The 20,213-nt window shown below is 40.6% G+C and overlaps 2 protein-coding genes across 2 annotated transcripts; one reads left to right on the top strand and one right to left on the bottom strand.

Moving 5' to 3' along the window:
* Positions 1–7: 7 nt before the first annotated feature.
* Positions 8–12,578, bottom strand: fmnl1a (formin-like 1a). The gene is made up of 25 exons (XM_026365086.1): positions 12,393–12,578; positions 9,670–9,753; positions 8,993–9,079; positions 8,812–8,882; positions 8,490–8,573; positions 8,254–8,397; positions 6,876–6,981; positions 6,633–6,709; positions 6,461–6,554; positions 5,861–5,935; positions 5,651–5,761; positions 3,802–3,951; positions 3,608–3,709; positions 2,841–3,462; positions 2,612–2,736; positions 2,300–2,502; positions 1,955–2,189; positions 1,799–1,867; positions 1,639–1,719; positions 1,422–1,551; positions 1,167–1,330; positions 970–1,071; positions 789–884; positions 559–673; positions 8–425 (listed from the first exon to the last, which is right to left on the bottom strand). The coding sequence occupies exons 1-25, from the start codon at positions 12,576–12,578 to the stop codon at positions 361–363; spliced, it is 3,378 nt and encodes a 1,125-aa protein (XP_026220871.1). The 3' UTR covers positions 8–360.
* A 1,892-nt stretch (positions 12,579–14,470) lies between these two features.
* mlx (MAX dimerization protein MLX) lies at positions 14,471–20,177 on the top strand. Its single transcript, XM_026358858.1, has 8 exons — positions 14,471–14,552; positions 15,719–15,755; positions 15,906–15,995; positions 16,549–16,658; positions 16,752–16,854; positions 17,351–17,450; positions 17,937–18,138; positions 18,223–20,177. Exons 1-8 carry the CDS (start codon positions 14,514–14,516, stop codon positions 18,277–18,279), a joined length of 738 nt encoding a protein of 245 aa, XP_026214643.1. The 5' UTR covers positions 14,471–14,513; the 3' UTR covers positions 18,280–20,177.
* Positions 20,178–20,213: the final 36 nt, after the last annotated feature.

The following is a 20,213-nucleotide window of genomic DNA, read 5'->3' as shown; positions in this document are numbered from 1 at the left end:
AATGATATAATTAAAATATGTTTATTTTAAAATAGTAAGTCATGATTTGTTTTAGTTAGAAACGTTAGAAATTTAAAAAACATACAAAGCCGTGGGGTGCCACGGAAAAAATTCAATTGTTTTAGTACAATTTGGAATCAAATTTATGAACTGTGGGATTAAAAACAGCATATTTTAAACTCAGGTCTATTTACAGAGCAAATTCACACTCAAATGTAAAAATACACAATGTTCTATGGCTAATAATGTATTGTGATATGTACATACAGGACATGTTAAAGTGTGTTCTTGTGTCTGTATGTGTGACTGTGTTTCTAGTTATACTTGTAAAAAATATATATATCTTGGACCAGAAATGACTCAAGTGTCCTGGCGCTGTGCTGGTCGTCGACCATCTGTGCGTCTGAATGGTGTGTTTCTCAAATCTGAGGCAGAGCAAGGACAGGATTACAGGAGATGAAGGTGGAATTTCAACCGCATTGAAACATCAAACATGCAGTTCACAAATGCTTAAAATATTCCAGAGTGACTCCTCCAGGAAATGTTACGTTAACGTACCTGTGATGATGTCCTCCAGGGCTCCATCCTTTCCCTCGCGTACCTGCGGCTTCACCTGCCTCTTTTTCAGCTCTGCTATCAGATCCATCTGGGGCATCTTAGGCATCATTGGCCCCTAGAAATGAAAGTCAGTTTAGTATGTGCAGCCCTCAGTATACTCATCAATGCTTTATGTGCTTCATAAACTGTCCCTTCTGATAGATCAGTTCTTTACACCTTTCATCTCTTACCTTTTGTGCCCCAGGCTTGTTCGGAGATGGCGACTGTTTTTCTTCCATTCTCTCACTCTCCTGTTTCTTTTTCTGCTCAATATCTTGCTGTGCAGTCTGTGTTTCATCAGAGGCAAAATTATTACAATTCAATGCAGTAACTATAATAGATGGCTATCAGGAAGCAGTGACTCGTCCTCACCTTATAGGCTTTTATGAAACGTCCAAACATTGGGAAAAACATGGCAGGCTGCGTGGTTTTGGGGTTCTCTCCAAAGTACTCCACTGCCGAGGCATAAGCCTCCTGAGGGAAGACAGACACAGCAAATGTATGTGTTTAAACATGTGATAAGATGCTCTGCAGTGTGTGTGTGTGTCTTAAGTGTTCTGCCCGCTAACCTGTGCTGTCTTGCTGTCTTTGATCAACGATTCAAGCTGCTCGCTGTTTGTTTTGATGAACTCCTTCAACACGGGGCAGTCATCCTGCACCAGGAACTCCTTTTTGGTCATCTCCATTCCCCGTTCTAATGCGCGGATATCCTGAAGAATGCTGTCCAGGGATACTGGTAAAGAGAGAGAAATTAGTTTAGTAATATCCTTCATTTAAATAGCAAGCGCCATAAACAGACAGCCTGAATGTGTGTGTGCGCGTACCAAGAGCCGCCTTGTCCACAAAGTGCAGATCAGTGTGGAAATTGGCCAAATCAGAGTATTTCTCCTGGATGATGCTGGTGATGAAGTGAAGTAGCGTCTGTGAGCGGTCAGTGGACTTGGTCTCCAACAGCTAAAAATCCAACATATTAACTTAGTTGATTTGACAGTGAAGGTTTTTAAAATGAAAGAGAAAAAGTACTAAATAATGGCTACTCACAAGGTCCAGACTCTGCAGCCGGAAACCATATGCTGCACCTCTCTTACTACTGTTCATGTAGTTACCGAAGGCAAGAACAATCTGAGGGGGGGACATGAGACACATTATGCAAAATCCCATATTTAGAAGCTGCGACAGTGTGTCATTTTCTTGTACTTACTTCTAAGATCTTTTTCAGCTTGGTTGAAGACTTAATGGACATGGACGCAGCAATAATAGAGTTTAATTGCTGTTGAAGAAACAAAAACACAATAAATACATCTGGTTAAATCACAGTCTGTTCCAATTTGAGTTGCAATGCACATCGCAAACTGACCGGCTGCAGGCGTTTGACAGTCTCTGGGAAGTTGCCCATGAAGGTGAGGGTGTTTATTCGCTGGCTGAGACGAGGAATCTTCCCAAAGCGTAGTATGAATCGGTCCTCGTCGGTCAGTTCCTCGAGGGGTCGGCCATCTTTCTCATAATTTAGCAGCAGCTTCATCTCAAAATCTGATGGTATAAAGTGTTCCAGCAATTCAAGGAAGTCTAGGGACAAAGCCTGCTGGTCATACCTGCACGAAATAGTAGAGACACTTAAGTTAGGACACAGAAGAGAGCGGTGGGGAGTCTTTTTAAAAGGGGGATTGTTCAAAAATGTCAAGGATGCAACAGAAGCGCATACGTCTCTATGGCAGTGCAGATGATAGATGGGTTCATTCCTCCCTTCCGAAGAGTGATCGCCAGATTCTTGGCCTTGTTGGCGTCAATCAAGGACGTTTTGCTGGGGGCCTTCTGGACCGCCTTCTTCTTTATATTGGACAGATCTGTTGGATTACCCTGGGCCCTGGTTTTGAACTGTTCCTCAAAGTTTTCCATGTTCAACTCCTGATGTGGACACCAGACACAAAGGTCATTTGAAGACGTCTCACATTGAAGTGCAGTTTTCCATCATCCCACACAGTGCACGTAGAAAACGAAGGGTTTGTGTTCTTACCCCTAAGATCTGCTCGTCATCCAGCTCGTTGAAGATGGTGCCTGTAATCTGGTTTGGTTTCAGGGCCTGCCAGTTTAACAACGGCATCCTGAACTTGGTCTGAATTGGCTTCTTGCCTTTCAGCCCTGATGAAACAGAAAAAAAAGAGCAGTGATTAAAGAAATCGTTCCTTTGCTTCAAACTGACAACAGTAAGTTGTTGTGAGTATTTCTTCTGTCGACCTCCTCACCAGATTGAGGGTTTGGGGCTCCAGGAGGAGGTGGAGGGCCACCTCCTGGTGGGCCAGGAGGAGGTGGCGGTCCAGCGCCAGGTGGGGGTGGAGGAGGTGGGGGTCCAGCGCCAGGTGGGGGTGGAGGAGGTGGGGGTCCTGCGCCAGGTGGAGGAGGAGGAGCTGGGGGTCCACAACCAGGTGGGGGAGGTGGCGGAGGAGGAGGTGGTGGGATCCCAGTACAAGCTGCCGGTTCAGAGGGTGGGGCAGGAGGGATGGGACCACCAGGAAGTGGGGGGGGGGGTGGAGGAGGTGGAGGAGCAGAACCAGGCACATTAACCACTGGGGACGCTGAATCAGCGACACTCAGAGCGCTGGTTTGAGTGACTGGGACCTGAACCTCGACGTATTCAACCACTTTGACAGGAACGACCTGGATGTCCAGAGCTCCGGAGGCGCTGCGTCCCAGTTGGATCAGACCCTTGTCCTGCAGTTCCTGGATCTTCTGCTCCAGCTCCGAGTGAGTCTGAGGGGTGGAGATGCTCAGACGTTCCCTGTCCTTCTCCCTCTCCCTGTCAAGCTCCCGCTCTCTTTCTCTCTGCTGCAGAGCACTAACCTGCGAGCAGGACTCCCGCAGGCTTTCCTATAAGATCCACAACAAATACAGACAAACGTAAAGACACGAAACTAAACAATGGGAATAGAAAAGCCCCAGATCTGTGGGCCTGATATTTGATAAACTAAATTCCTGTGATTAAACACTGCACATGTCATTACGTCGCACTTACTTTAAGAAGTTCAGTTTCCTTGGTCGCCTGCATGAGCTGAGTCTCAAGTTCAGATATTCTCTCTGCGGTCTGATTGTCAAGCTCCTGAATCCGAGCGTTCAGCTGCAACACAGAACAAACCATATTGTTTTACAACAGCAAAGTCCTTGTTCGTGGATCACTGAGATTCATCTTTCTCTGTGTCTGTGGCTGACCTCTACGTTGTGTTGCTGCAGCTCATCCACATGGTCCAGCACCCCTCCTCTGTTCTCAGCATCCTCCAGCAGGGCTCCTACGTCTAACACGTTATCCAGGTAGGCCTGGATCTGGACCTGTAGTTTCTCACTCTCTGTTTGCTTCAGACGCTAACACACAAAATGTGCAATGATGAATTATCATGGGAATAAATTCTAGCATACACAATAATATTTACTTGATTTAAATTAATAATGCAAATATATGCATAGTATCATACTGCATAGGCTTATTTACACCAGTGCAAAGGCTTAGCAATTTAAATGTTTATGAGTGGATTAGACTTAAGTGTCCAAAACTGTGTTGAGGCTCAGCAAAAGTCTGAAAAGAAAATGGTTCAGTTGTAATCATGTAAAGTTCCACTATATATATTGACCAGTATATGTTGTTAACTAGTTGACTAGGGCGTCACCAAAAAAACTTTTTTGCAAAAGCTTCTGACCTCCTTATCTCGTTTTTAAAAAAGCTATGCAACAAATACCTGACAGGAAACTACAAAGAGAATGTAGGAACAAGGTTTTTATCAACTTCTTTTGTACCAGCCCTTCGTGAGTGACAAATCTCAAGGCACGCCTGCACACCAACTACACTCTTGGTCTAACATCTCTGCTGACTCATAAATAACCAGGAGGAAATATAAAAATAAACACCGCAAACGTGTAATGTAATGAACCTAGCCTCATGAACACTGCAGAAAATGCATCGATGTAACACAACAGCAAGTAAATTAGAAAATTAATTAATTAAAATAAATGAGTACAGTAGCCAATAAAACATGGTTAGAGCAACTGATGTGTCTGAGACTTTCTGTGACGTAGAAACATCAAAATCATACACGTGTAAATTAACCAGATAATAATCATACAGAAATATGAAATTTAAATGAATACCATAATGTGGATGTGGTTAAAAGAGTATAATATAAATAAAACACTAATTTGTCCTCAAAGCTACTCAGTGCTGATGGTATGACACAGAAACTGAACATTTACCATTATTTATATTTTCGCACACCGCATGACACGCTCAATAAATACTCAACTCAAGTTGATCTGAAAGACCCACATCATAAAAAAAACTGCAAAGATATGGCTGATACGATGCGAAATGGCCAGACCAGTTCATTTTCTCACCATAACACTAAAATGTTTTTCCTTTTTTTAATTTAATACCCAGTGGGGGGGGGGGGGGGAGATTGTGTGAGCTAGAAACAGAGGAGCTCACCACAGTTCAAACAAACAACAGGTTTTGACTAGTTAAAAATGTTAGATTTGATCTGCAACTGTATATTCAAATACAAAATTAGTATTAGCACAAATAAGTGTGCCTAACAACATTTAATATGCAAATGTGAGGCATGTTACTCAGTCGACGTTCTGTGTTGCACATCTCTCGCTCTCTCCTCCAAGTAAAGGAGCAGGACAGGGGGCGAAGCTTTGGCACAGAAGCAGATGATTAACTAGTTATCACTGCTAGTGCTTGTTCTTCCTTTCTATGTGTAGATTACAGTTTGACAAGGTCCCAGTCATCTCAGTAAGCGCCACACAGCAGAGGTTACACACTGCCATGTCCACTCTTTAGGATGTTGTTTTGCTGATAAACTCTTTTTGTGGACACATTTCAACACAACATGTCTGACATCTCTCCTGTCTGAGTGTGACAGATGGGGGGGGAAGGGTGACACCCGTACACAATTACATTTGAAGTGAGATGTTTAAATTGCCATAATCACATTGGAGGCTGAGCAGCAATGATGTAAAAATCTCTAAACCACTGTTTATACTGACTTTTTATGCATACTGTACTCACCTCTAGATACTTGTCTAATCCAAGGTGAGTGAACTCGTACTGTAGATGGACACGGAAGTTCATGTTCTCCACTGAATGGACCACAATATTTATGAACTGCATGCAAGCCACCTGGAAATAGACGCAGTGATGGTTAACAGTCCCTTAATGTGTGAAACAGTAAGCAAGTAGGTGTAGGAAGTATGTAGGTGAGTCTGCTTGTAGACCTACCATGAAGTCAATGTTGCTGTCATCGTTGATGAAGTACTCCATCAACTTCTCAAAGCGGTTCCTCTCTTTGCTCACCTGAGAAAAGATAGAAATGTACCTAAATATGCATTTTAATTGTTGCCCACATGGGGGCATAAAGAGGGTTTTAATGCAAAATGAGTCTCTTCATGGCAACTTATATCTTTTGCATGTGGCGATCTATCACTAATCATATTTTTAGTGTGCTGCACTTGCATTTGCAACACATTCAGAAACACATTCACACGCACAACCTAGCCCCAACCTTACTCCACTGTTGACTGAAGTCACCGCTATAAAATTAAATGATTTCTAGTCCCCCATTAAGAGAGATAGGCCCCTACAATAGCAAGTTTGTGGTCAGGTTGAGGTGCTCACAATGTGAGTATTGAGCTGCACAGACGCACACCCACAACTGATATACATGTGCTAATATTATATCTGTGAAGCACATGAGACGAGGGCGGTGTGTGTGTCAGTCAAAAGATGAGTAATGAAAGGGAGGAAGTCTGGAACAATAGTTACTAACTGAGCAACAGTCAAAGTGCAACCAGACCAAATCACTAATAAAGTTTATTTTACCTCTTTGAAGTTGTCAAAAGCGGAGAGAATGATGTCATGTCCGCCTCTGACGAGACACACTGCAGCCAGCAACTCCAACACGAGGGCTTTAGTCCTGTCGCATCAGTGCAGAGGTTAGATGTGGATCCAAGTAGACAGATAACACATGTGTCTCGTACACAAATGCACTCACCTGGGATTCTTGCTGTTGAGACTGAGGGTGATCTCGTTAACACAGCGTGGGTGAGTCATCACCTGGTTAAAACCAGACTGAAGAGAAGGGAAACACATAAATAGCTGCCCTTAAGAGAGCTGATCCATTTGAGGATGAAGGAACGCATTTGAGACAAACTACTTCACAAGACAATATGTGTAAAATATGTGTCTTTTTTTAAGTTTTTAACCCACTGGGGAAAACACTGTGTTAGCACTATACCTGGTAGTTCATAATGGCTCGCAGGCACATTATGCAAACATGTACATCATCCCTCTGGTTGGATGGATGAGATTTTCTATGAATCTTGCTCCCCAGTGTGGTTATTCTGTGGAAAGAGAATGACACATGAGTAAATACTACGCTGTGTGCAAGTGGTTTGAAGTGGAGGCCCAGAATAGCTTATATATTGGTAAAATTATTATTATTATTATTATTCAGCCACTGAATCTGACAGTAAATGCACAATCACAAGATGGATATTTGCTTTTGCAGGAAAAAGAGAATAGGTTGAGTTTGACACAGTTCAGCGCCTGTGAGAAAATTAAATCACCAGTTGTTATCACTATCCCGCCAGTTCCTTGCATGATTGTATTTTCTGACTACATGTGCAGCTGTTTAATAATAAAGTTCCTCTACCGTGTATTCATAATGGATGGTACTCCATATACACTCTCATCATTGTTACACCTGCACAATCTAGTGCAATCCATAACAGCAGCTCTGCCGTGAATCCTACTTTACAGCATTATAGTTTCTCGGTTTTTAAGTTGAAATGGTAAAAGTTCTACTACAGTGTCAAGAAAAAGTAAGTGAATTTCATGGAGTTTCTTTTGGAGTTTCCTGCATTTATTTATTTATTTTTTTATAAAATGCGTTTGTATCAACACATATAATGTGCATCTATGATCAAGAATTGTTGATTTATATAGAGTTTGAAAGGGTTGCAAAGTGATGTCACAGAGATTCACCAGTCTAGAGTTGGACAAACAATCTACAAATGGAGACACTTTGGGACAGCGGCTTTCAAAGTATCATTGGAACTGGCTAACATCTGTGTTCACAAGTCTACAGTGGGTAAGTATTGAACAAGCAGGGTGTCTATGGCAGGACACCTTTAAGGAAGCTGCTGCTTACTAAAAATAACATTGCTGCACGCCTGAAGTTTGCAGAGAGCACATTGACACTGCACAGCAGCATTAGCAAAATGTTTTGTGGACTGATGAAACTAAGATTAACCTATTTGGAAAGAACACACAGGATATCATAATGAAAACGTCATGATTTCGGCCTGCTTTGCTGCATCTGGGCCTGGCCAGCTTGCAGTGACTGGGGGGGTGAGAATGTCTGTACGTCAGCTGAAACTCTGTAGAAGTTAGGTGATGCGACAGGAAAAAGTAAATCCACCTTGATCAGATCACATTTTAGGACACATTAATGCAGAAGACCATGAAATTCCAAAAGGTTCTCATGTTTTTTCTGTCATAGTGGGTGTTGGGGTCATGAGAGCATTATAGGAGGTGTTTCCACAGTTTTGAGCAAAGTCATTAACACAAATAGGAGGAGCCAAAACATTCAAAACATGTCTGGAGCTTCTTACCTTACAGTCAGGGCACGAGCTGCTCTGCTCACCCCATGTGAATGAGAGCTGCTGGAGCTCTTGGTCAAATCTTCCATCGACCGCTCTGCTGGTTTTCCTCTGTCTGACAGGGTGCCACCATTTTCAACACTGTCCACTTCAAACCTACAGAGTTTAGAGACAAAGGAAACATCCATGAGGACAATTATCTACACTGTACGAACACCATCGTTTTCTGACATCCTGCTGGCACTCACGAGACGTCACTTTGTGCATGGGACAGATACTCCACGAGAACATCCAAACCGTTGTTATGCTCATTGAGAAACTCTTGAGCCCACCTAAAAAAGACCCAAATCAAAAAACAGTATGAGGAATGAAACAGCGATAGAGAAATGTTCGGCAATTATATCATGGATTCAGCTTTGACTTGAAGCAAGAAAAAAAAGTTTACCTACAAATCAAATGTTAATTTCAATTTGTTGCATTTTCTGATATATTTTTCTTGTCTTAACTGATTAATGGCGACTAATGATGACAAACTTTATATGAATATTGTGGACATATTGACATACTCACCCAATGTGATTAGTTCGAAGAGATATCTCCAGATTTTTAAGAACCTGGGTTGCATCTTGGATCCGTTTCTTCTGCAAAAAAAAAAAAAAAAAAAAAAACGGTGAGAGTCAAGGCACTATTATACAGGCGGAAAATAAAAGATGTGTCAGATATGAAAAGGAAGTTGATGCTTCATGCTGACCCTGCGAGACACCCCTCCTTGATCCTGGTAGAAGCTCTTGATCTTGGTCAGGTAAGTGGACGGGGGACTCTTTACCTGGAAACGCTCCTGCGAAAGAAATATTCACGAAGAGTGTAATTAGGCAAGATACTGAACCCCAAGTTGCTCCTGGTGGGTCAGGCTAGTCAGTATGAACGGTATTTAACATCACTGAGCTGTAGAAACCCTTCAGACAATAGAGTTTTTTTTAGCTTTTCTAACTAAAAGCAAAACAATTATCATATATATTTAATATCATTTAAATAAATGAGCAGCCTACACTAAAATAAATGAAAGAAGTCTCTTTTTTAATTTTGTGATTAGCAGTCTCCTGTGATAAATAGACCGAAGACACGTTTACTGCATCATCTGAAGCTATTACTGTCTGTACGGGTAAACACGACTGACACAAACCACTCTCTGTTGCCATGCCGACCTCTCTATCAGTCACCACAACAGAAACAGTGCAGCGAGGTTTTCATACTGCACTCCGCTCTTTACCACATATCCACTCTGGGTGTTTATGTACTTTACGTCAACTCTGTCCCGGCAAAGGCGCTGTCACCAGAATCATGCTGAGTTTGATGACATACATGTGGAGGTGTGAATGTGAAACTAACTCATTACCAAAAAAAAAGTACATATTTATATATCGATACCTGATCACAGACTAATTCCCACTTCTTGTCGTTGTCATACTGACTCAGTAGCTTCAGTTTGTCTGGGGGCAAGTTCATGTAGCTCTGAAAGAAAAAAAAAGAAAGAATCCAAATGAATTACATTATGTATGTACAAAAATATGATTCTGTTCAAACATAAATCAGATTTTATATTTGTCACACCGTAAACAATTTGCATATCACTTGCACTGACCTTAATCACACAATTTATATATGTTGTCATGTCTTTATTTCTTGTCCTGCTTATGCAACAATATTAAAACCTTCGAAACCACAGATCAGTTGAAAGCAAAAGGGTGTTCACTACCTGCCGGAAGCACAGATGACTCAGTGTTGATACTGATGTATTGTTGGTTGTCAGTGGGTACAGTGTACCTGAACAAAATACTTACTAAACTAAATACTGTGGTGGAAACTAAATACATTTCCTCAAATACAGATTTAAGGGATTTCTACTTTAGTGTATGAGGTTGTTAAAATTATCTCTGGTCTGCTGCAACATTGAAGTGATGAGCACAATGAGCATCAATAATTATAATCCAATGATTTCATATCCATTGATTTGTGATGAGCCACTATGTAAAGAGTATAAAGAGAATCAGTCCGATAGGATTAGCCTTTCATCTAAATAGTATCACAGATCTTCTTATTTAAGTGTTTTACAGAGATCAAGAGCTTGAGACTTCCACCAACTCTTTGGCAAAGGTTAACTCAGACTTCGAGGGAGTTGACATATAACTGCCCAAACCACACTCTTTCACTTTGACTTGTACAGTGACATGTTTGAAGGTTGTTCCCCAGCTCAAATGACTTGGATTGAATGGTTTATTGATTCTAATGAATAGCCCAGAGCCAAATACAAAAGCCTGTGTGGCAATTTTTTTGTAAAAGGTAACCGATTTACTGCCAAACAGTAGAAGCATTTCACTACAGAGTTGCCGTTCTTACTTCTTACTCTTGTTTGGCTTTAAAATGTTGCCAATTCACAGCATTCCTGCAATACACCAGTTACTGTTGCTTACCCACTTCATCTGACACTGGGCGTTCACCCTAGATGTACGAATATGCATATTCAAACTGCGGGTTTTTAAGTTTCCTTTACACACCTTAAAAAAGAGAGAGAGAGAAAAAGAGAAGCAAAAACGGAAATGGGCCTGTTTTTTGCTGCTGTAGAGTTGTTGGGGCTTCATTCTTGGTGGGGCAAAGGAGGGGCCTCACTTGTGGTTTTGTGGTATTGTACTTAACAGATACATTTTTAAAACAAATTGACATTTGTGCCTCTGTTTACTTACATGTGCGTGACTCTTACAAAACAATGCAGCCACGAAGGAGAAAGTCAACTTCTCGCCTCCTTGTAGAGTTTGTTACAGACTCGGTCTTTAAAGTTTGTTCTAAGGTAAAGTTCACATCTTTCTAGAAATTACATAGTTGGAGAGAATTTGATTTAAAGAGGAAGTGAGGTCATTCTTTCATAATGCCTACACAGGCACAGGCCATCTTGACAAATTGTCCAGGTGACACCGACATTGTAAAATAGTTAAAGCCTCAGTATGTACAGTATATCTTTAAGACTATTATAAAAGTGTTTCTGCATCATATACTGTATATATTACTGTCTTTTATTCTACCTGATCCAAATCCAACAATGAATAAACCTTCAACTCTTTAGTCAATCTGAAATATGCCACTCAAGTTTAGAAGAATATTTCTGCAGGTATTGTTTTTATTTTAATTACAACAAATTCCAATGAAAGAGTAAAGGCCCTTTTCAACACTCACATATTGTGTAATCTAATCTTTGAACTTATTTAACCTGGTTAGTTCATGTTGTTCATTGATTCAACTTTGCTCCTCCCATAAACTATGATGTCACACTTTTGCGTGGCATTATAAAAAAAAGAACGAAAGATGGGAACATTTTATTTATTTTGCACCAGCACAGCTTGAGTATACTGGAAAACCATAACAATCAAATATTTAACTGGTTTTACATCCCTGATATACATGTGTCTGTGTTGTATGATGTTTCAAACGCTTTAAGTGTTCACCACGACATTTAATGTTTTCCAACTTGTTGTAAGACTGTTGAAAGAATGGTGAAACAGTTGTTTTCCGGTCTTATAATCTCTCTCATGTAAATGTATTGCTCAACTTCCTCTTGGAGCTAGCTGCCTGTCAGGGGACTAAAATGATCATGTTCCTAGTCTGACATTTTCAAATCACAAAAGACATATTCTGGTAAACGTGGCAACTCGCTGATTATTTTGTGATATCTCCTATTTTAATGGAGAACTCATTAATCCCCGTATGAACAACAAGTTTAATGAATGTTTGCTAGAGCACATAAAAGGCACCTGTTTTGTTTGGCCCTCTCAAACCCCCTCACAAGCTGGCCTCTACACTTAAATATTCAAAACATCAATTGTGAGGCTGCAAATTGAAAAAGGCCAACATGACATTCAATCTGTATTCAGTTAAAAAAATGTTTTTTGTCAGCAACGATGAGTCAGAAAGCGTAAATGTTCACAATACTTGCAACTTGTAAGAACTTTGATACACGCTGGCCTTTGAATCGAATGCACCTGCCTAATTCTCCCAGCTATAAAACCTAGCTGGCACTGAAAACACATCCAGGGCATAATCGTTGTGCTTTCATGTGCAGTAAGGGTGTGTGCCTTCTTGCCTCTTGTGGAGTCACTCACCAGCACCACGTTGAAGCGCTCCTCCAGTTCCTCCTCTGGGGGCATGGGTATTTTGGGGGGAGCCGGCTGCTTCTTCTGCAAAGTTGGAGCGGGGTCACTCATTCCTGAAGCTGCCCCGACTGAGTTCCGGCCCTCGCGGCCCTCAGCCGGTTCTTGCTCCGAGCCCCCTGCAGCCGCATTCCCCATCACTAATCTCCACAAGTAATCCAGGAGGAAAGCTGTACACAAACCCCCCTCTCCTGAGAAATCAGTGTATTCCAAAAGAGAGTGACAAAAATGGATCACTCCCAATGGTAAGAGCAAGAAGGCCTAAAGCAATCCAAGTCTTTGGGTCTTCAGTGAGATGAACATCAAGCCGCTGGTCTACTGCCTCCGCCTTGGTCCTGGGAACAGGGTGGCTGATGAAAAAGGGTAGTTGATCCTCATGTCTGCTCTCGACAACCTGTCACTGCATCTAAAAGCACCTTTGAGAATAAGGTAATAAGTCTTGCTGGAGCCAGCTGGTCCCTCAGAAAACATTCACATATAATCGCCCTCACCTTTCCCTTCACTAGCTGACCGAAAACTTCTCTGGTGAGTTTAGTTCAGAGGTTGCGTGTGAGAGGAAGGAGAGGGGAGTGTAACACCCTATGTAACACAGACAGAAACCACAGGAGCAAAAAAAGCAGAAGAGTAACTTCCTGTGCATGACAGCAACAGCAGGGGTGGAGGAAAGGGTGAGAGATAAACATGGTAATCGTTAGGACTATCATACACTGAGTAGGTGAATGGATTAACATAAAGTAGGAGTAGTAGATGAATTTAAGACAGCACTGACAGTGTCCAAGGTTGAGGAGACATATGCTAACTAATCAGGTGCAGATGTAAAATGAACCAGCAAGCAAAATTGAACTTTTCTCACACTTTACCATGAATCCACCTGCTCTAAAGTCGAGCCATTCGTTCTCTTGATACCAGTTTAATTACAAGCATTGCACAGGGGATTTTGGATACTTCCCCTTCACGTGAGGTCAGACAGTTTGTGTCAGTCAGATAAAAGTAGATCCAACCCGACAGTGGGGTTGTTTCTCCCCACAGCAGCAGCAGCAGCAGGTGGTGCACCAGCAGCAGCAGCAGCAGCTGCAGCTGCAGCGCCCCTCTGCGACTTCAAGCCCTGCACTGCAGCCACTGGTGCTGCATTTACTGTTCCTCAGGCGCGTCAGGAATATAGGCTCAGGCAGTGGAAATCCTTTTTAATTTTCACCATCAGCTGTTTCAGCGCGAACACACCCGTGTGATTATTCGTGATTGATTAGTGATGGAAGCACCAAACTAGGACAGGGGATCTACTGACTAGGTGAGGGTTGATTGAAATGTGTTTGTTAGTTTCAGAGGTAGCTGAGTTTCTGTCATTTCTCTCGAGTCTGCTCATTTAGCCGCTTTGTGTGAGTTTTGGTCTGTTGTTGTTGGTAGTTTCAGCTAAGTAATCACCGAGCAGTCACACCTTTGACCTAACAAAGGCTCACAAATTAGTTTGGTTTCTACAGGGTGCGGTTTAAGCCGTAATCAGTAGACACCAAGGAAAACTAATCAGCTCTTTCAATATTTAAAACTGCTGAAAACAGATCTCTTCCACATATTTCCTTTGCAAAAATAAAAAGTCAAATAAATCCTGCTCTTTCTTGTACTTGCATCTCATGAAACAGAAACACTTTTTTTTATAGCACTTTGCTCTGCAGTTTTTCTCCTAGACTTTTGCTTGCAATGTAAATGTAATAATCAATGCGTTTTCTTATTATTCTTATGTGAATACTTGTAGTGTTAGAAAGTAGTAGTATTTTGTAATTGTAATTGTTTTATTTACATCATTTTTAGAGCCAAAACAAGAAAAAGCTAATTAATCAGCAGCTGATTTTTGTGAATAATTGTTCGGCGTTTTGGAATAATCAAATAAAAGAATAACCAATGCGATTATATTGAGCTTGAGGTTATTTTAAGTGGTACTTTATCTTCAGCAAATGTGGTATAAATGTAAAGATATCAGCGGTTCAGTTTTGACGTACTTTTTGAAGCTTCAGAGCGCTGGAATTTACGAGTCGCACGTGAACTAGCACAGTGCTGTTAGTTGTTTAACGTTTCAAAATGACGGACCCGACAACGTCTCCGGAGGACCACTGGAAAGTAAGTAGCTGTTGTTATTAGACCACAACTTTTATTGTTAATACGTGTCATGTCTGCTGCGTGACAGCAATGACGAGCGGCAAGCATCGCTTCGTCTAACAGTTGGAGTCTTTCTAACGTTATGGAGGAGCAGGCTTTGTTAGCACCACAGCTAACGTTAACGTTAGCTTGCCGACGTTTGGTAACTAGCTAGCGGTTAGCTCGCCAGTTACGGTAAGTAAACAAAACGCTGTGAAATAGAAACCGTGCTTCCTAATAAGTTATCTGCGCGGAAAACAAACCCAGCATTCGCAAAATACAATTGCTCAAATAAAGACGTTTGCTGTTTCTGCCTTTTTTAAAAGTTTACGTGAAGAGTCAGACAAATTAATCGCCGTGTGCAGCTCCATCAAAAGTGAAGCTGGTATCAAGTACTCGCATCATGTAGACAGAATGTCTCATTTCACATAATTATCATCACAATAAATTAACTATTAATGTTTTTATCACTTTAGTGTCGATACTACTTATTTTCCTCTGGCATGTAGTGTATTCAGAGGATGAAGTAGCAGAAAACTGACCTATTCAACAAGATTGGAAATCCTCAAATGGATCTAGAGTAATTGTACTATAGTTACTTTCACCACAGGCCACTGGTAGGTTTGTTTTGGCAGAAGCTCATCATGTCATCAGGCCATGTAAGTAAACACACATGTGATATATAAAAACAATTAGCCTGGATCATGAAATGCCCCCACCCCCCCAAAAAAAAAATCTATGACATGATAATTCTTATTATTAGGAGGAATCAGCATGGACAATATGATATGGCACAGCCCTAGTCTCTGTCAAATACCTTTTGAACCTCTTATTCAGGGTCTTGTACCCTCTAGACACTGGCAAACTGGACCCAACTTTGAAAACTATAAATTCAAGTGGCCTAGATAAAACAGTGGACCTGTGATTGAAGTAGTAATTTAGTGCAGCTCTTTAGCCTCAAGCATTTTAGAAAGGGATGAATCAGGGCACTGCTCAGTGGGGGTTTAGACGATTTATCAGGCCAGACCAGCTATTGGTCTGTTGTCAGCATATTTAGGGCAGCAAACATTTTCCCCCTTGTTATTCCAGCCTCTCAGCCTCTGTTGTCTCCTTTTTCCATCTTCTGTTGTCTGGTGATGGCACGGCAGACAGACGGCGCTTTCAGCGACAGTGGCTTTGACCCAAGTGAGTATTTAGTCGGTTTTTCTGTGTTGTTTGATATTTAGACTGTGATGATGACCTTGTGTTTGAGATCTCTGAAATTATTATGTCAATATAGTTCTATATATTTTGGTCTTGTAGTGAAAGACCTTTGCATGCTGTCTTGCCCTTTAGCTTTCTTTGCTGAAACTGCCAGAAAGGGTTCTGTTGTGTCCAGAGCCAACAGCATCGGCTCAACAAGTGCCTCATCCGTTCCAAATACAGGTATCGTTTGACATTGGTGCCATTTTTCAACGTTTAATTGTTGATTATTTTAAAATTAAAATTCTAAAAATACTGGACAATACTTTCATTCAGAGTTGTGCAAAACACCTGCCTACTTTCATTTTGCTTCCTGCTATTTAGAAAAAGAAAAACCTGTCTTGCTACTCATTACAGAGCATGCTGTAAATGTGCATGTAGACAATCACGTAGGACATAAAAGGATTAAGGGTTTTATCAGAACTTTATAATGGAATAGAGGACTATATAAGTATGTTTAATAAAATGCTCTGCATGCAGAGCCATATTCTTTTATAGCCTTTGTCAGCTGGTTTTATATGAGTTGCTATTTGTTGAATGTTTTGTGTAGCCCAGTTTCCAGTGCATTACAGTGATCAATACAACTTGATTGAACCACAAATCAGCTCCTCTGCATGCAGCCTTCTGAAATGAAAAATGGTCCAGCGTTGGCTAGTTTTCTGAGATGCAGGAAATGAGACTCAAGATTGACTTGGAGGCATAAAAGTAATCTAAATGATAATAAATTCTTAAACAGATGATGAAGACAGCGACTACAGACATGAGACTTCATATAAAGACTCGTATAAAGATCGACGGAGACAAGCTCACACGCAGGCTGAGCAGAAACGTAGGGATGCCATCAAGGTAAGTCTACAAAAGGATGTAGGCCTACATGACTTTCTGCTGACAAATGCTTGTTTATATGTTACTAATACTAATGTCTTCTTTTTACTTTAGAAAGGCTATGATGACCTGCAGTCAATAGTACCAACCTGTCAGCAGCAGTCAGAATTTGCAGTGGGTGCACAGAAGATTAGCAAGGCTACCATACTTCAGAAAAGTAAGATGTGATGCTTTTGGATGAACACATCCACATGGCTGGGTGTATTTGGAATAGTAGTTATGGGGGAAAAGAGAAAATAGGAGCCAGTAATGTCAGTAGGTCAACAGTTTCTCTAAACTAGCAGCACTGATATTGTAATGTAGATTTCCAATAGAGTCCTGTGATGTTTAATTTATTAAGCATTGCACAAAATTTCAAATGCTCACATTACACAGAACAAGCATATTGACAATGAAAAAGAGCTCCACCAAAATATGCATTAACATATGAGAATGTGTTTCAGACAAAATGTCACCCTTAACAGAAATATCTATATATATGCTGTTTTTTGTTTTTTAACGGTTACATGAGGAAGTAGCAGTATTTTGCTGCGGTAAAAGACAGATGGTTATTGTGCAACAACACCTCTTAGAAAATGAAAACGTAGCACAATGTTTTTAAAACTTTGTGCAGTGGAGAAATCCCTGACTGATGCATTTCTTTATTTTTTCAGCAATTGACTACATCCATTTTCTTCATAAAGAAAAGAAGAAGCAGGAGGAGGATGTTTCTGTATTAAGGAAAGAAGTGATGGCTCTGAAGATCATGAAAACGTGAGACAGTGGTTCAAGCACACTCTCTCTCTCAGCCAAGATGCCTTTTTATGCTTTTTTTATTTCAGTTTCCATGTGTCGGCAAACTACAACCTTGTTACTTGAGGGCAAACCCTGTGAAGATGTTTCATTTGCATTCCAAAGTTATAAAAGTTCTGCATCCAGACAGATGGAAAGATGAATTTAAAAGAATGCTGATCACAGACAAGAAGAAATGCTGTGATAGCAGCCCTGACACAGCATTTAATAAAGTTACTACCAGGTCTAAAAAAAAAAAAAAAAAAAAAAAAGCTTTAAATGTTGCATTAGGATTTTTATTGCAACTATATTACATCTGCTGTCGTGAGGCAAACCAGCCAATCTCCTGTGTTAAGTTAATGTTTTTATGAACCAGCCATAGTCCTTAATAACATTATTACTGTTAGGTTGGTTTGTTTCAATACTGTATCACTGTAGTCAGGCAGCATTGATTTGCTTTCTTTATAGGAACTATGAGCACATAGTAAAGGCTCACCAGAACAACCCACAGCAGGGAGAGGATCAGGTGTCCGACCAGGTCAAGTTCAACATCTTTCAGAGCATCATGGACTCCCTTTTTCAGTCGTTCAGCAATTCTGTTTCAGTGAACAGCTTCCAGGAACTGTCTGCCTGCGTTTTTAGCTGGATTGAGGAACACTGCAAACCACAGGTAACAGGTTTTACACAGGGACCAGATCAGCAAAATAGTTTTGATTTGCATGTTGTGAGATTAATAGTGTGCTTTTTTCCCTAGACACTGAGGGAATTTGTTGTTGGGATCCTTCAGCAGCTCAATGGTCAGCTTTATTGACTGAGTGAAGGCTCTGGACTGAAGTCTCAGAAACTGATCTTGGGCTTGGTCTGTCCTCTCAGGGTGCAGTAGAACTTTAGTCGGCCCCAGGCCACAACACAGTATTTACACTTGCTTACTTGAGGTCATCTGCGATACCCTGATTACAATTGGATAACCCTCGACCCATGCTAAGGCAGAGAGGAACAATTGCATCAGACTGAGCAGTTATGTTAGAAGAGATCACTTTGTAATTGTAAGTGTCCGTACATCATTATCTGAATTTCCGCCTTGGCTTTTTATGTTTCTGTTCATTTCTGCTAAGAAATGCAGGAAAACACAAAAGCTCAGAAGCGACAATAATGGTAAGTTTGACAATGAATGTGTATGTTAAATATATAAGGCAGGCAAAAATAATGTAGCGTGCATGTTGATGTAGCCACTGTGCATTAGCTGGAGCTGCCCCTTGTGGAATAGTGAATTGGATAGACTCTTTGTGTAGATTTAGTAAACTGGTATTGCTTTTGCAACCTATCATTTTTAACAAACAGAAGTACAGAGACAGGACAGCTTTGCAGCGTAATGCTGAACCAAAGGGCTTCTCTCAGCTTCAATGCACAAATGTTGAGTCAGCCATCCTACTTCTGAACTGTAGCAGATAATGGGAAATTCTCCATTACTATAGTACTGCAGGGTCAACTTCTCCTAACTGTGCTATCAGTTGATTGGTGATTTTTCAGCATTTTATAATCAAAGTTTTATTAAGATAAACTCTTCTACATTTTGCATGACAAACTGAGGTTTTTATTAAAGCAGCTGTAACAAGCTGACAAAGATGCTGAAATCTCATGGGTGACGGGCTGCAATGTGGGCAGCATAAAGATCTAAGATTTATAAATCATTGTTTATATATTTAACTTTCGACAATAATTAAACTAACCTGTACATTTCGAAGAGACAGTTTAAACTTTCAGTTGCAGTTGTTTATTTGTGAAACATAGATAATGACAAATTGAAAGAAAAATCTGCTGGATCGCAGGACCTCAAATCTCTTCACTGAAGATGTCACAGGTTTTGATAATCAGCAAGAAAATGCTGCTTCCTCTGGTTGTCTCTAGCTTTTGTGATCAGTAACAGTTAATTCAAAATAGTGTGATAAGAGCTCTGATAAAAATGTTTGTGGACACTGATCATGATCCATGATGAAACCATGACTGCACCAGTCTCAGGTCCCTGGAACATCCCCGAACAGGATTATGCAGAATTTAGAGCCACTCTGCACTGAATAAAAAGAAGTGTTTTTCTTTAAGTAGATGCCATAATGTTTAATTGTCATTTTGTTTCCAGTTACACTTTACTGTTGATGCTTAAATCGCAGGGAAACATTGATTTTGACTATCTTGCTCCTTTAAGTGCTTTCTGAATTACTTTTAAATAAAAGCATTTAAACTCAGTGGCCACTGATAAAACATTTGATATTGTGGTTGGTGTTTGCAGGGGTGTACAACTGAACAGAATTAATTTCTTTGCCCCACTTCATTAGAGGCAACAGCCTTACACATTTCAACCTAATAAAACCCAGAAAGAACATCCCTAATTATGACCCCATTGACAAAGTAATTTAAATTAATTCCTATGTGACTATGTCAAGTAAAGATTATTAGCTTTGTTTTGTATTTTGAAACGCTGTTTTCAGTTACAATTTAGCAGGTGTACCCAAAAAGTGGCCACTGAGTGTAATCAAAGTGATGTCAACCAATGTATGTATTTGCCCATAAGGCAATGTGAAAAATGAGCAAGTCAAGTCAAGGCACTGGTCTCCATCTCTGCAGCTACTGTCAAACCTCTCCTGTGTTATAAGTTGATCGAGAAAGAGAAGAGTTTGACTATTTTGTTGAATAAATTATATTCAGACTTCAGCTGCTGTAAGGAACATTTAATAATTTGACAATACT

This window comes from Anabas testudineus, chromosome 8, assembly GCF_900324465.2.
Source record: "Anabas testudineus chromosome 8, fAnaTes1.2, whole genome shotgun sequence".
Taxonomy (NCBI): domain Eukaryota; kingdom Metazoa; phylum Chordata; class Actinopteri; order Anabantiformes; family Anabantidae; genus Anabas; species Anabas testudineus.
Note: the sequence above shows the minus strand (reverse complement) of the source record. Positions and strands in the feature narration are given on the sequence as shown.